The sequence below is a fragment of the Berghia stephanieae genome, chromosome 2 (assembly GCF_034508935.2).
Source record: "Berghia stephanieae isolate SIO BIC M18660-M18661 chromosome 2, UCSD_Bste_1.3, whole genome shotgun sequence".
Classification (NCBI taxonomy): domain Eukaryota; kingdom Metazoa; phylum Mollusca; class Gastropoda; order Nudibranchia; family Aeolidiidae; genus Berghia; species Berghia stephanieae.
Genome location: NC_088361.1, coordinates 25,690,030 through 25,705,029, shown reverse-complemented (window position 1 = coordinate 25,705,029; position 15,000 = coordinate 25,690,030). Strand labels below are relative to the sequence as shown.

The following is a 15,000-nucleotide window of genomic DNA, read 5'->3' as shown; positions in this document are numbered from 1 at the left end:
TCGTTGTTCGTTTGCCATTATAGATGGAGTAGGGTTGTGTTAAATGAATACATAAAAAATATGCTGAATGATTTTTTCGCAAATAATTTTTTTTTGCACCCCCTTATTCAAGTCAAGGGAACATTGAAGAGACATATTTCCTGTCAAATGATTACATTCAATTCTCTGCTATGAGATAAACCATTGTCTGTTCCAAATTATGTCTGTAAATCATTATCATTCTAAATAATTTAATTCTTGAGAAACATGAATAAACTCCTATTTCAATCGGTCTAAGGATTTAAAAGGCTGCTTTAAAAAGATATCTAACCTTGTATCATACTCCATTATTCTGAATATTATTCAGTGAGAATTGTCACCGCGTTGTCATATTAATATATTTGAAATATTATAAAGAGAATGATTAAAAAAAAAACAACATGCCTGCAAATATTTTACTGTTTGTCATTGTCAAAGTCATGCCATCGTCATGATTCTCCTCTATTGAATATATAGAAACAATTTTCTGTCAAACACTGACAAAACAGTTAAAAATTTTTTTGCCAGAAAACTTATTCATTTATCAATTAATTAAAATAATCTCCCATCGCATCTTGTCAACAATTGAGAATGTGGCTTTCAGAAGTCATATTTTCATCATTCGAAGAAAACTGCAATATTTTGGTCCTTTATTTAATGACTTAAAGAGGAAAATACTTGTTCAATACAATGAATGCTTTGAAACTCTTAATTGTATCTGGTGTTTCTAAGGTATCCAGTAGATAGATTGACAGTGTTAACTCATTTTCTATATCGATGTCAATTTGAGCCGGTTTTGAGTCATCTCTCCAATCATCATACTTGAAACTTATTTTAAACTGCGGGATTAAGATTTTTTTGACAAGATGGCGGTTATTTTAACCAGTTAACTGCCGTAGTATTGAAAAACATGCATTTTAAAATTTGACCAGAAAACGTTCATCTCAGCAAAAACTCTCAAAACCAAAACTAGAGGTGCCTAAATGAGTCACTAAAGTGGTGAGAAAGATAAAGGGAGTAAATGTGACTCATAAATAAGGGAACAACACAAAACAAACGACGTTTCGGCCTTTAGCCTTTTCAAGTAAACACGAAATATATATATAAATAATACATGACATTTATCACGCGCATTTTCATTACTGGGTGATGCTCAATAGATATAAGCCGAAACGTCGTATGTTTTGTGTTGTTCCCTTATTTATGAGTCACAGTTACTCCCTTTATCTTTCTCTCCAAAAATTCTCAAACCTGGGACTTCGCGAGGTCCCAGATTTGAGAGTTTTAAAGATTTTGCCAAGATGAATGTCATTTAAATCAATCGATATTTGAAGGACGCGTTTTCTCGCCAAATTTGTAAATACATGTTTTTTTGGTTAATCAATTAACAATGAAGTAAAAGTTTTCTAGCTAAAATGTAAATACGACGTTTTGTCATTGTACAGTAGAATAGACGACGATTTTATGGAATAGAATTTTGAGGTAATCAGAACAAATACGTAACCGTACCTAAATGCACGTCATAGCCAATGAAAGACGGGTGGAGACAAAATCATTCATAATTAATGTATAGATTCATAATATCAACATGAAAAGGGCGTGGCAATTTTGCATGTTTTTACCTATTGTCTGAATGAATATGTCTTTGACTCAAAGCATTGATAGGGTACAAAGTCCGAATGGTGGTCTCCGATAGATCAGTTCGCAGAACATTTCCTTCACACGTAAAGGAAGTCAAAAAAAAAACAAAAACAAAACAATTCTGACCCCCCCCCCCCCCCCCTCGTCCACTTAGCAGTGATTAGGTAACCAGGTCTTTTAGATCTGGCAAAAAAACACTCTGCGATAAACTGCCATCCAATCCAAAGAGAAGAAAGCAATTGCTATTGTCTGTTTAGTGCTATAGAAACCGGGATAACCTCTGATTCCGTTGGCATTGGCAAGTGTGACTCTTGGGAATTAGCTATAATACAAATATGCAATTATTTATTTATTTATTTTTTATTTATTTGGTCATTTATTTATTTAGTTGTTTATTTGTTCATTTATATATTTATTCATTTATTGTGTTTCCTCAATCAGAGTGTGATACTCCCCAAAGTCTGGTGACGACAGCAGATCCCACCCAGTTTTCAAGTTCCTCGACCTCCAATGAACTCCAATTGTCATACCTCGTCTACGATTGTTGTACGGGTAAGTGATATGCAATGAGCGTGACCAGTAATTACATATAACGCCCATTTGGAATCCAATAACGATCCTGCAGTGAGGGACAGTAGAAGAGTCGATTGGCTGCACTGGATGAAAGCTCACGACTGATTTAACTCTGTTTTATTTTTAGTCAAAGATAGATCCTAAAGACAAAGGTCCCCTTAAGATGGAATTTTATCAACTTTACTTTAAAATTAATTACGACAAAAGGCTGGTACTCCCGCCGGCGTCAGGTTCTTCCCCAATACGCTTTGGAGACCAATCTAACTTGGGGGTCTCATTACCAGGTCTCATATCGTTATTTGTTTTGCTTTTCTTCATTCGGGTTTCCGTGGCAGGTTTACTCACAGTAGTTTGCCATTGCTTTCTGTGAGAGAGCAGTGTCCTTACAGGACGTGTGTCCCAGCCATTGTATCCATAGGATATCCTCTGCCTAGCACATTGAAGAAGAGACCAGTTCTGAAGCTCCTTCAGCTGCTCTCCATCCTCATCCATCGCCTGCCTGGCGCGACTTCACGTAACCCTGTTCGGGGGGCATTGCGGGTACTCGGTCTTGCCCAAGGACCTCCCGCAGGCTAGTGGAGGGAAGGAGACGCCTTACTCCTCCTATTGACAGATCTAGAGAGACATTCATTCATTTTAAAAATTAATTTATTGCGACATGAGAGAGACATTCATTGATTTTAAAAATTAATTTATTGCGACATGAGAGAGACATTCATTCATTTAATTCTTCTTCTTCTTCTTCTTCTTCTTCTTCTTCTTCTTCTTCTTCTTCTTCTTCTTCTTCTTCTTCTTCTTCTTCTTCTTCTTCTTCTTCTTCTTCCCCCTTTATATTTCATCCTTATGTTGGAATGTCTGGTTCGTGAAGGAACGCCGTTGTCTTCCTCGGCTCTGTCAGAGGCCCATACAGTTTGGTCTGCAGAGGTGTGGTACCAGGCCAAAAATCCTCTCTTGCTCTCTTTGGGCAGATCTGGAGTATGCTTTGGGCGTCTCCCTCTAACTTCATCACAATCACACATGCCTGTTTCTCCTATTTTGAAAATCTTGTGCATGTGGTGTTTCAGGAAGTTGTGTCCTGATCGCAGTCTGAAGACTGTGACTTGGTCTTTTCTATTTAAAAGTTTGAGTGGATCACTTTTATTGAAGCTCGAAATATTCATTCAATTATGATTATTATTGTCTCTGAAAAAAATGTCTCTCTCAAAATGGCACAGTGAAGATCTAAATTTATCTTAAATATGGTCAACTTGACGCAGTTTGGGGAGATTAAGGTTTTGTCTCCAGTGAGGAAAACCTCTCTGTTCTTTTACGCATTTTTCAGACAAAGTATTCGGAGGATGGTGTCCTTCCACGCCCCAGGCTGGTGAATGGGTGGATGTGAGCTTCAAATCTGCCGTCAACGTAACCTCGTTGATACTTCAGGTTCCATTCTCCGTCAACCCGCCAATTCCAAAGGTCACAGAGGTCAAGGTCTTATATGAGTCGGCTAGTGATCCATTTGGGGCATTGTCCACTTATTCGGACAGTAATGGCACAACGGTTCGTTTGGTTGTTTTTTGTTAACAATAAAATAAATCTAATACGTATTTGGATTAGATTAATTCATTTGAAAATGATAGGATTCTGATCTTAATCTTCACCACTCTAAAGATTGAAAAAAATCATATTGTTCTTGGAAATTGTGCTCAATTTTCCAAATGCAAACTTTATGAAATGAAACAAATATGACAATCACCCCCCCCAAACCCGCCCCCCCCCCCCCCCCCCACCAAAGAAACCCCAACTACCTGAATACAAAACCAAAAACAAAACGCACAAATAGAAAGTCACACGCACACACACACACACACACACACACACACACACACACACACAGAGACAGACAAGAAAAGAAAATATACGGCTAAAAAGGCAAAACAACACAAGACAATAAGCAAAATATACGAATAGACTTCATTCGTGAACCGACAACTTTCAGTGTTGCTTGACTTGGTGTGAAGACAAAACACGACGATGACTCGACCATCAACACCCTGCAAAATCACTCGATTTATAAATGATTGATTAACTATCAAAATATTTTATTAGGTACCACAAAAATCTTGTCCCACTTTTCCTGTAGAAATAATGTAACCTTGACATTGAAACACTTATGGAGCATTTGACGGAAATCTGAACAATGTGTGTATGACTGTGCTAAACAAAGCAATCAAAAAAAAAAAAAAAAAACAAAACGAAAAAAAACCATCTAAATAATCGGTCTTTTCAGACCTCCTGATTAATGGTCAGACCCGATATTAGGGACGATTTTATGTCTCTACTCTTCAAATTTTACGATGAAGATATGAAAAAGTGTGTTTGAAACAGTGTTAGACTAAGCAAGAAAGAAAAATACAAGAAAAAAGCACCCCACTTTATCTTTGACAAAAGTGACTGCTCCCTAATATCTCAATACGAGTTTTACGCCGCTGTGAACCCTCGCTTGTATCACACAACACAAACATTTGACGCCTTTTCTACAGTGCACTGACAATATTATTCCTTTTTATATTTTGGTGAGATATCTTTTACATCATCCAAAATTAGATTAATTAGATTAAAATTATCTCCATTATATAAAAGATGCTTTAAACCGAGATCTACAGAATCATTGAGTTTAAGAGGATTTACCTTGTTGAGGATATCTGAACAGAATGATAATTGAAATTAAACATTTCTGGCCAAAATATAAAAACTTTGCCTAAAGCCGCAAATATCACATGATTTTCCAATTGGGATGCCGTACAAGAGGCTGCGATTCACTTGCGCAGTTTTGAGGTGACTGACAACACATTCTTTCTTCTGGAGGTTTGTCAACACATGCGCAGTTGTTATAAAAATCCTTTAGGGTTCCATTAACACTTGCACAATCAAATTGTAAACTCATGGCCTGACCGTGGCCATCGTAAACTTATGGCCTGACACTAACCAAAAAATGACGTCAAAAGACAAGTCTTTGGTTGTTTCGTTGACCATTACTGAATACAACTCACTAGGTGGTCCACAAATCTAAAAATAGCCTAAAAATACGGGTCTTAGTGGCTTTTAGTATCAGGCTATAAATAAGTTAACGATGGCTACGTTCACACCCACTGTCCACACACTTGAATTGCAAAATTCCAGACAAGGTACCGGATGTTTATCTCTTCCCAAGAAGAGCGAGGGACAAAATTTTGATGCGATTTCGCTGTTACTAGAGTTGTGATTTATTTTTATTCAATTCATTTCTTATTAAGTACTGTTCAATCTTTGCTGTGCGATATAAATCACTCAATCCAGTATATTATATGATATACATAATGTGTTGATTTTACAGGAGTCACAGGTGTCTACTGTAATCAAATTAGCAGATTATGGTTTGCACGATTGTAACGTGTCATGCCCAAGGACATAATGTCGGGAATCAAAGTCTTGCGATAGTTGTCACCTATTACATTAGAGATTATTCTCAATTTTACCTTACTTTATATTTTGGACGAAATCGTTTCCTGATCTGCATTCGACGCTGCGTGTTAAGTTAAAAAGGCGTGATTATCTGAAAAAAAGGTTTATAGATAGTTCGAAGAGGACGTCACTCAGGTCTTAGTTTTTGTTTTTGCCATCCGGGTTTATGAGTAATGCTCACTGAACTGATTTAACCTGACTATAAACGTTCATGGATACACACAGTTTTGTGTGTTGGTCCGTTATACTTCCGGATGGCAATGTTATGAGCTTCTCAGCCAAGCGCATACTATCAATAACCTACACGATCTGTTGTAGATTTTGTTTTTAACTGGTAAACTGTTGTAGCCTGAAAAAACGACAGTTAACTGGTCAAATGCTATATAATTTTGAACTTGTCATGATTGTAATTTTTAGAATACAATACCAATGAGAATCTTAATATATTTATTTAATTTTCGTTTCAGCTATTTAATGCCACTTATTCAGAGCCTAACTCGGCCTTCGAGTTGGTTTTTGATCATGAGGTCATCGCAAGAAGGATCCGAGTTGAGGTGGTCAGTTTTGATACTAACCCTTGCTTTCGTCTTGACATTAAAGGATGCCCAGTGGGTAAGTCCATCTAAAAGAATGTGTTTTTATATCAAGAATGTAGTCTGACTACTGAGGATAATGTAGTTGTTCGTTTTGTCCAGTATTAAAAGTATGTTATTTACAAAGCCGTGTCTTAGATATAAAAATAAAAACAAGAAAAAAATGAATCACCCTGACCAGGAACTAAAACATGAAACTTGCAATGTCCAGAAAATTAGAATTTAGGTCGACTTTCATTTTGATAAGGTCAATCGAAAATAATAAATCCCATATGCCTTTCTGCTTCTTTTCTTCTTTAAATCATGTAAGCGAGGGGGGCTCAGAGCTAAGACCTTCTGATCTGTCGAGATTATCGAGCAATCTTATCAACAGTCCACAATCCTGTTGCACTTATCATTCTGTTGGAAGGATTCGTTTATAATAATAATAATAATAATAATAATAATAATAATAATAATAATAATAATAATAATAATAATAATAATAATAATAATAATAATAATAATAATAATAATAATGGCATTTATTTATATTGAGCCCAATCCTCTATACATTAAAGCTCTAGGCGCATAACAATAACATCAATCCATTCAAATTTCTCTCTCTCTCTCTCTCTCTCTCTCTCTCTCTCTCTCTCTCCTCCCTCTCTCTCTCTCTTACTCTCTATCTATCTATCTATCTATCTATCTATCTATCTATCGATCGATCGATCTATCTATCTATCTATCTATCTATCTATCTATCTATCTATCTATCTATCTATCTATCTATCTATCTATCTATCTATCTATCTATCTATCTATCTATCTATCTATCTATCTATCTATCTATCTATCTCTTTCTCTTTCTCTCTCTCTCTCTCTCTCTCTCTCTCTCTCTATATATATATATATATATATATATATATATATATATATATATATATATACATTTCTCTCTCTTCCTCTCCGCCCTGTCGCACTTATTATTAGATTCCCCCAGACGCAGATAAACTTCTCTCTGAACTTTCACTCAAGGTACGAGTTGCTTTCTCTAAATTCTTTGCTATTTCTTATTTCCATCAAAATAGACCAACCTCCACCCGAAATCAAAGCCCCCCAAGTATCGCTGGACTACACTTCCTTGGATGACATGAAGCTGAAGTGTGAGATACAGGATACACAAGTCTTTGGCGTTCAATACTGGATCACTTGGCACAGAAACGATCTCAATGATTCTACTGAGCTGCTGGCAAACGGGGAACGTATTTCATACCTAAATGTTACCAAAGGAGACTTTTCGCAAAAGCAAACGGTATGTTCATTTAATGAAAATCAATGAATATAACAGCTTCAAAAAAGAACAAAATACCAAAGGCGGAACATTTCGAGCTTAAAACCCTTCTTCAGCCAACAGCAAAAAATCAAAACAAAACCCAACAAATCATAAACAAATAACTAGAACCTGCTCTGCCGTCTCTGATTTTGTTATTATTTGAAACTGTTATATTCATAATTTTTGTTTATTACGTTTTACATTCCACAACTGCTTTCTGTCTTGTTCTGTTGACGTTGATGGACTTCCTGGTAGACCATGAGCTGTACTGTGACAAATCACCTTTATTCAATAGTGGCCAGGACAAGTTCAATCCATGTGTGGCCAACTGTCTCAAAACGTTGTCGGGATGAATCGGACCCCAAAGAGCGAGCTTAGAATTTAAACGACAGGGAATACAAAATTTGAGTTTCATATATTTTTTTTTCAATGAGAGAAATTGTTTTTACTTTCAATAATAACAAAAAGAAAATAACCCCAAGATTCAAACTTTTGATTGTATTGATTCTCCAGATCTAGTTTCCATCGACATATACCGTTTTGAGACGGTGGGTCACATATATTAGATCCCTCACATCGACGTGTACATAAATGCAGGTCTGACATCCGAACCCACTTATGGGCCTAATTTAACATTGTTGTATTGGACCATACTTTTTCGTCATATTTTGAGATTTCCGTTACAACAATGGGCCAGTAAGGAATTGGGTTATCAGACCTGTAAATATTTGGACGTCGCCTCACATCAAACCATTTTTCACGTCCGAATGAACCAACTGACAAAATTTTAAAGTTAAAAATGACCAGAATTATCAGATTGTAGCTAATGAGTTTGACTAATGAGGATGATATGTAATGTTGTTCGAGTGTTTGAGGTATTTCCACTTTGCAAATGACCTCAAAAAGACTTAGACAATGTAAGCTGGTCTCTGCTTTCTCATATAAGAAGAAGAAGAAGAAGAAGAAGAAGAAGAAGAAGAAGAAGAAGAAGAAGAAGAAGAAGAAACAAGAAGAGGAGGAGGAGGAGTATTCAAGTGGTTCTGGCTCGCAAAACCTTAACAATTTAATTCGTAGCCAATACAAAAAATGACAATCAGAGAACGTCATATTCGCCAGTCCCTTTCATTTAGTTAGATAAAACCTATTGAGAACCAACCACACGCTCTGACTGCCGTCAAATAAATTTTTAAAAATCAAAACAAAACAACGAAAATAATATGACGTCAACAAAATCTATATACATACAGCAATATCACCCATTGAGGAACTGCCATTTGCATTTCAAAACACGAAGTTAGTAAACAATCATTGTGAAAAACGGGGAGTTAACCTTTACAATAAATGTAAAAAGCATTTTAGATTGTATTTGTTTTCTATCGAATTTTGTTAACGTTGCCAGCATTCACCTTGTATCAGTCTATATTTACATTCCATTTGATACCACGCCCTATGGTAATCACGGTGATAAATAATTATTTATTCAAATATACATACAAAATATACATTCGTTGAGCCCCATAGATCATTTATATTAAGTTACCAATGAGCAAGCAACGACATTACAGTATTCCATATCATTTAAATATGGACACCCAATCATAGTCTTTTGATATGCAGTATACGATGCATTCCTTTTTAAATTATCAGAATCTTGAGTTACATGAACTCATAATTGAAAAGTAAGATTGAAGGATTTAAAGAAACAACACACTACAGTTTCCAAAGGATGAATGTCTTAGTTTTAAAATTTCATCCGTGATAACGAAAGCCATTTATTCTTTCCCTTTCCATAAATGATAACGAGTAATGATATCAAGTTCATAAAATAGTTTATGACGTCAGTTTATCAAACTTTAAATAAGATTTTTAAAAACCCAGAAATATCATTTAAGTCTATGTTTGAAAATATCTTTCATTAAGTGATATGGAAACAGGCTCGTGCAGCGATTGGGAATGCGTCCGGAATTCCAAAAAGCAAGTGTGTAAGAATAGTACATTGCACTGCCTCTTTGGCTAGAATGACATTGTTGTCATGGTTACTACGGTTTGTTGCTCATCGAGGACAAGACACTACACACATGCTATTCCATTTGGTTAGTACATATTGGGCCCACAACAAACGAATAGTTGTGCATGCAATGGAAATTACGTTTCATGCCGCCTGTTGTACTTTTGTATATATAACAAAAAAACCGGACTTGTCGAAACCGAGTACACGAGTCATACCTACCTATTCACTACTTTAGATTGTATCCATCATTATTGTAAATTAGAGTCAATCTTTATCAATTGCAGCATACATGTACAGCCAAGGCTTGCTACACTGCTGGATGTGCTGATGGCGGTCCTGGCGGTTTCTACACCAACGAAACGAAGAGCAACACATATGTACCAGAGATTCAGGTGCTTATAAAAATAGTTTCCTTCTTTGAAATGATTCACATCCGTTTTAATTGATAGTTAAAATTATTATCATTACATTTTTCTTTTGGTGGAAAGGAATTCAGTAACATTCTGTATAATTTTGGTTTCAAGCCTCAAATATTGTCATAATACAAAAGTATTGTGAAAGTAGGTATCTAATGGCGTATCTATAAAAAGGAGTCAAATAAATTTAAGATACCAACTGTTAATCAATCACTTATGACACAAGTGGATCAGTGGTACTGATCAGTGTTTCTTTTGAAAACAAAAGTCAAATAATGTTGAGTTTGGTCACTGATCGGATAGATGACATTTATCGCAAAACTCTGTCCTGACTTAGTGTCACTGAACACAGGTTACTCCGCTCGAATCAGATGTAAATGTGTACCTATCTATGATGGACATTGTATTAGTGTTGATACAAAAAGAAAAGGACGCTTATCAGGCGACTTGTATTGTATGAAATGAGAATTGGTACCAATATGGAGGGGTGGAGAAAATATAGCACTGCAAAACGCATTGAGCATGATGAATCCATTGAAATGCGCTACATATTTTGTTCACGTTTTTCTATTAAAATATCTTTTTTTTTGAGGTTGGGAATATATCCGTTGAACATACTATATAGCAGGTTCGAAATAATGTCGTTTATGTCCTAGTCTGATGTTCTACTAGTTGAATTATAGTGCCCCACTGACTTGCTCAGGTTAATCAGAATGATAAAACCAGTTTCCCAACTACCATTTTTCAGATTGTGAATGAAGGTATGCTGACTCTTGGAAATGGTGAGACAAAGACCATCCAGGTGAAATCAACAGCTCCTTCCCCCTTGCTCTGCGTCTTTGCTGGGAAAGTTGACACATGCAGAGTAACCATAACAGCTGTAGCCTCTGATGAAGAACCCCTCAAGTAAGATATGAAAATGTTTTGATTGTATATAATATATATATATATTGGTATTATTTTATTAATATGAACTACTTATTTGCAACGAGAATTAAAACAAACGAACAAGCAACACCGAAGGAGTACCTATAGAGAAGATTTTTACAAGAGATCATCTTAATCTGGAGGTTGGTCTGTACAATATTCCAAAGTAGGAAAAAAATTACAAAAATTTTCCTCAATTTTTAATATATTGTTTTTCAGGAAAACTGTTCTCTTTCAAAATATATTAATGAAAATAATCTGACGCAGACATGAACTGAGAAAATATTCCACGATATCAAATCAAACACCCAAGAAGACTCAAAGGTCAAACATTTCTTGAATACTGTCTATAGTTTAAGATGTTTAAGATGGCTATAGTAAAGTTTCAGCAATCTGGAAAGAGGATGATGAAGTTGAGACGTGCTATTTAAAACATAAAAGTGACACACTTTTTAGATCTTTATTCAAAACATACGGCGAGCAAAATGCTAAACAACAGCATACATTTTTTTGTTACTAAAAACATATAGCGTTACACAGCTGCTGTTCCAGCCTATAATCAGGGATTTGAAAGGGGTATACCATTTTGCCCACAGTAACAACTTTATCTTATAATCTTAAAACGTGATTTTCCAAGAAAGAAATGATTCTTTTGACTCTAAAAAAAATAGAATAATGTTACACACCTGTAATGTAACAGACGTGATTTTGTGCACGATAAAGGCATCAGTTAAGATCTAAACGGGGATCTCATAAGGTTAAAAATTTTGTTGTTCGTAGATAATACCACCCCCCCCCCCCCCCAATAAAAAAAATAGTGTGTTTCCTAAGAAAAGTACTTAAATAGCTAGATCATTTTGACATCACATTTTTTAAATTACCTCCAGATGCTGTAAAAACCCCATTATCTTGCCAAAGCTTTTGTTCCCGGAGTCCAAGGCTGTCCAGCACGATGCCAGCCAATGCTCCTTACAGTTAACATCAGTCGGCTGGAAAAAGACTCTTGCTATCGCCGTGACATACAACTCCGGGGCATACCTAGATGGCACACATATTTCAACAGTGGTTCTTTCCGTCACTCTTGATGGGGAATTATATCCAGCTGGAGAAAAAAGCATCAAGGTAATTCTAGTGAATTTCATTAACAAACTTGTTTTTGCCTCAAAACCGTCACTTTAAGTAGATAAGCTCAACTAACCAATTGCATGTGAATGAATGCTGGTACAAAAAGGTCATCTAACAGACACATTGCACTGTATGGATTATATTTATAATAAGATTTATTTATATAACGCCTAATCCCTTAGTCAAAACAAAATTCACTCAATTAAAACATTATTCAGAAACTTTGCATACACACACACTAATCCTTGTAAGAGCACACACAAACACATACACACACACAAATACACACACATACATACACACACACACATACATACACAAAGACACATGACACACATGCGCATATGTACAGAAGATGAAAATAATAGCAGGTAAATTTGAAATAATGAATAAAAATCTTATCCGTAAATTTGAAATCCAAAACATTAATGACAAATGAAGGGAGGTTATGCATGTATGGAGAAATCTGATATTTAATACGAAAATCTTATAAAATACAACGTTAAGGGTTATCATACATAGTAGTATGCTTGCCTAAAGAATTATAAGGTAAGAAATATTGCTAAAATTAGTTGAAAACTATTTTACTAGCTAACATGGGAAAAAAAATAAAAAATTGGTAAAATATTCCGAAAGATTGGATGCAGTCAAAAACTATTTCACTTGCTAGCTTACATGAGAAAAAAAACAACATTAGAGGTTTGTATATTAATTATACTAAAAATAGTAAAGAATTCCCGACAACGGGAGCTGCGTGAATACGTGCACGATCAGCATGGGTTTTAGATCCTTTTTGAGAACACAGAAAAGGAATTGAAAGTTTGATCTTAATGAACATGAGGAGTGTAAACAATGATCAAATCAAGTATAACAAGCTAGAAAAAGTTTCATGAAGATAATTATAGTAATACTAACCTCCTTGAAGCCGGGGACTGTAAAAAGCAATGAACTAAAATGAATATGAATATAACAGCTCTGTGTGTGTCGGTATGAATTTTATTTTATGCATTTTTGTTTGACTGGAATATAATAATAAAAATAATAAAAATTATAATAATAATAAAAGTAATAATAATAATAATAATAATAATAATAATAATAATAATAATAATAATAATAATAATAATAATAATAATAATAATAATAATAATAATAATAATAATAATAATTATAATAATAATAATAATAATAATAATAATGCATTTATTTTTACTGTTATAGGCTGGAGAAGGGTTTTGAGCGCGAAACGATCCGTGTTTGGTATTTTTATTACTTTAAAAAATAATTATCTATTGCACATTGCAGCAATTTTATACGTAATCCTAAAATTCGTGATCCTAAGTTTTATATGGATTACTCGAAGAATAAGTAAATAATCGAGCATGGTGAATTCGCAAAAGAATGCACTATTTAATGGTTCGTATCTAGATCTATATATTTATTTAGTTATAGAAACGGAGTTTTTTCTCGCTCCGGCAGAAATCCGTAACACAAGATACATATTTTATAATCGTCTTCATTTAGTAATTACTTCACATATATAATTTGATCTTATTTTCAGGTGAATTCGACCCTTATATCCGACGCTCCTGTGTGCGAATACTTGAGTACCACTGATGTCCGCACATTTGATGGCAGGTAACTAGCAATGTATTCTGCTACTTTTAAAAAGTAAAATAATCGTTAACAATACGGAATAATAATTGAAAAAGCATTTATACAAAATGGATTATATGAAATCATTTGAAATCTGGATGGACGAACTATACCATGTTTTGACTTGTAACAAAGTCTAGTAATACTGGGTGTGGTCAGTGACGAGAATGGTGATAATAGCACTTTGAGTTTTCGATGAAATATGCTTATTATTGTTATTATTATTATTATTATTATTATTATTATTATTATTATTATTATTATTGTAAAACATTGGGTATGAAATATGGTAATACATTTTACACACTCGATTCATGTGTGAATGAATAATTGGATATAAGAAGTATAAACAAGACGTCTTACAGTCGACTTGTGCCTTGATGAAATGAAAGTCTGGTTTCATATTGCATGCTGGGGAAATAAATGTGAGATTGCACAGTGCTTTGGACATGGTTACACCGTTTATATGTTTTTCACATTCTATTATTTATTTACAAAATGGGGTGATTTTTGAAACTTGCCTATTCATCTGCTGTCCTCGATACCAGATGCAGTAGATCATGGATATAACGAACAAGTGGAACAATACTCATTATAATATAATTATATATATATATATATATATATATATATATATATATATATATATATATATATATATATATATATATAATACATTTAGAAAACAACAACATATATAGAAGACAACCCCCAAAATATACACCAAAAATAAACAAACAAATAAACAAATAAAAAGAACTAAAAACATAATAAAACAAAACAAAACAAATCCCCCCGCCCAAAAAAAATAAAAACAAAAACACAAAACAAACAAAAACATTAAAAAACAAACAAAAGAAAAACGGAAACAAATTCCCAAAACAAATATACGCACATGCAATACACACACAAACACACACACACACACACACACACACACACACACACACACACACGTGCATATTAAAATAGAGGAATACCCAATATATTATGTCCTTAAAGCTCTTAACAAGTGTGCTCTGCTATACTTCATCACTGATATTTATTTGTATCTGTGCCTGCACTCTTATTTCTTATTGCTACACACACACACACACACACACACACATACACACATACGCGCGCCCGCACACACACACACACACACACCCATAGAGAGTGAAAGAAAGAAAGAGAGAGAGAGAGAGAGAGAGAGAGAGAGATATATATATATATATATATATATATATATATATATATATA

The 15,000-nt window shown here is 34.4% G+C and overlaps 1 protein-coding gene across 4 annotated transcripts in view; it reads left to right on the top strand.

Moving 5' to 3' along the window:
• The window catches only part of LOC144964570 (uncharacterized), a 247,857-nt gene that overhangs the window by 37,672 nt on the left and 195,185 nt on the right, over nucleotides 1–15,000 (top strand). For all 4 annotated transcript variants that reach the window (XM_078898999.1, XM_078898998.1, XM_078899001.1 and 1 more), the window contains exons 2-9: nucleotides 2,101–2,211; nucleotides 3,554–3,771; nucleotides 6,183–6,327; nucleotides 7,379–7,602; nucleotides 9,919–10,026; nucleotides 10,799–10,956; nucleotides 11,865–12,099; nucleotides 13,664–13,740. In XM_078898999.1, coding sequence (XP_078755125.1) covers nucleotides 2,101–2,211; nucleotides 3,554–3,771; nucleotides 6,183–6,327; nucleotides 7,379–7,602; nucleotides 9,919–10,026; nucleotides 10,799–10,956; nucleotides 11,865–12,099; nucleotides 13,664–13,740 — 1,276 coding nt within the window. The remainder of the gene's footprint in view (nucleotides 1–2,100; nucleotides 2,212–3,553; nucleotides 3,772–6,182; nucleotides 6,328–7,378; nucleotides 7,603–9,918; nucleotides 10,027–10,798; nucleotides 10,957–11,864; nucleotides 12,100–13,663; nucleotides 13,741–15,000) is intronic.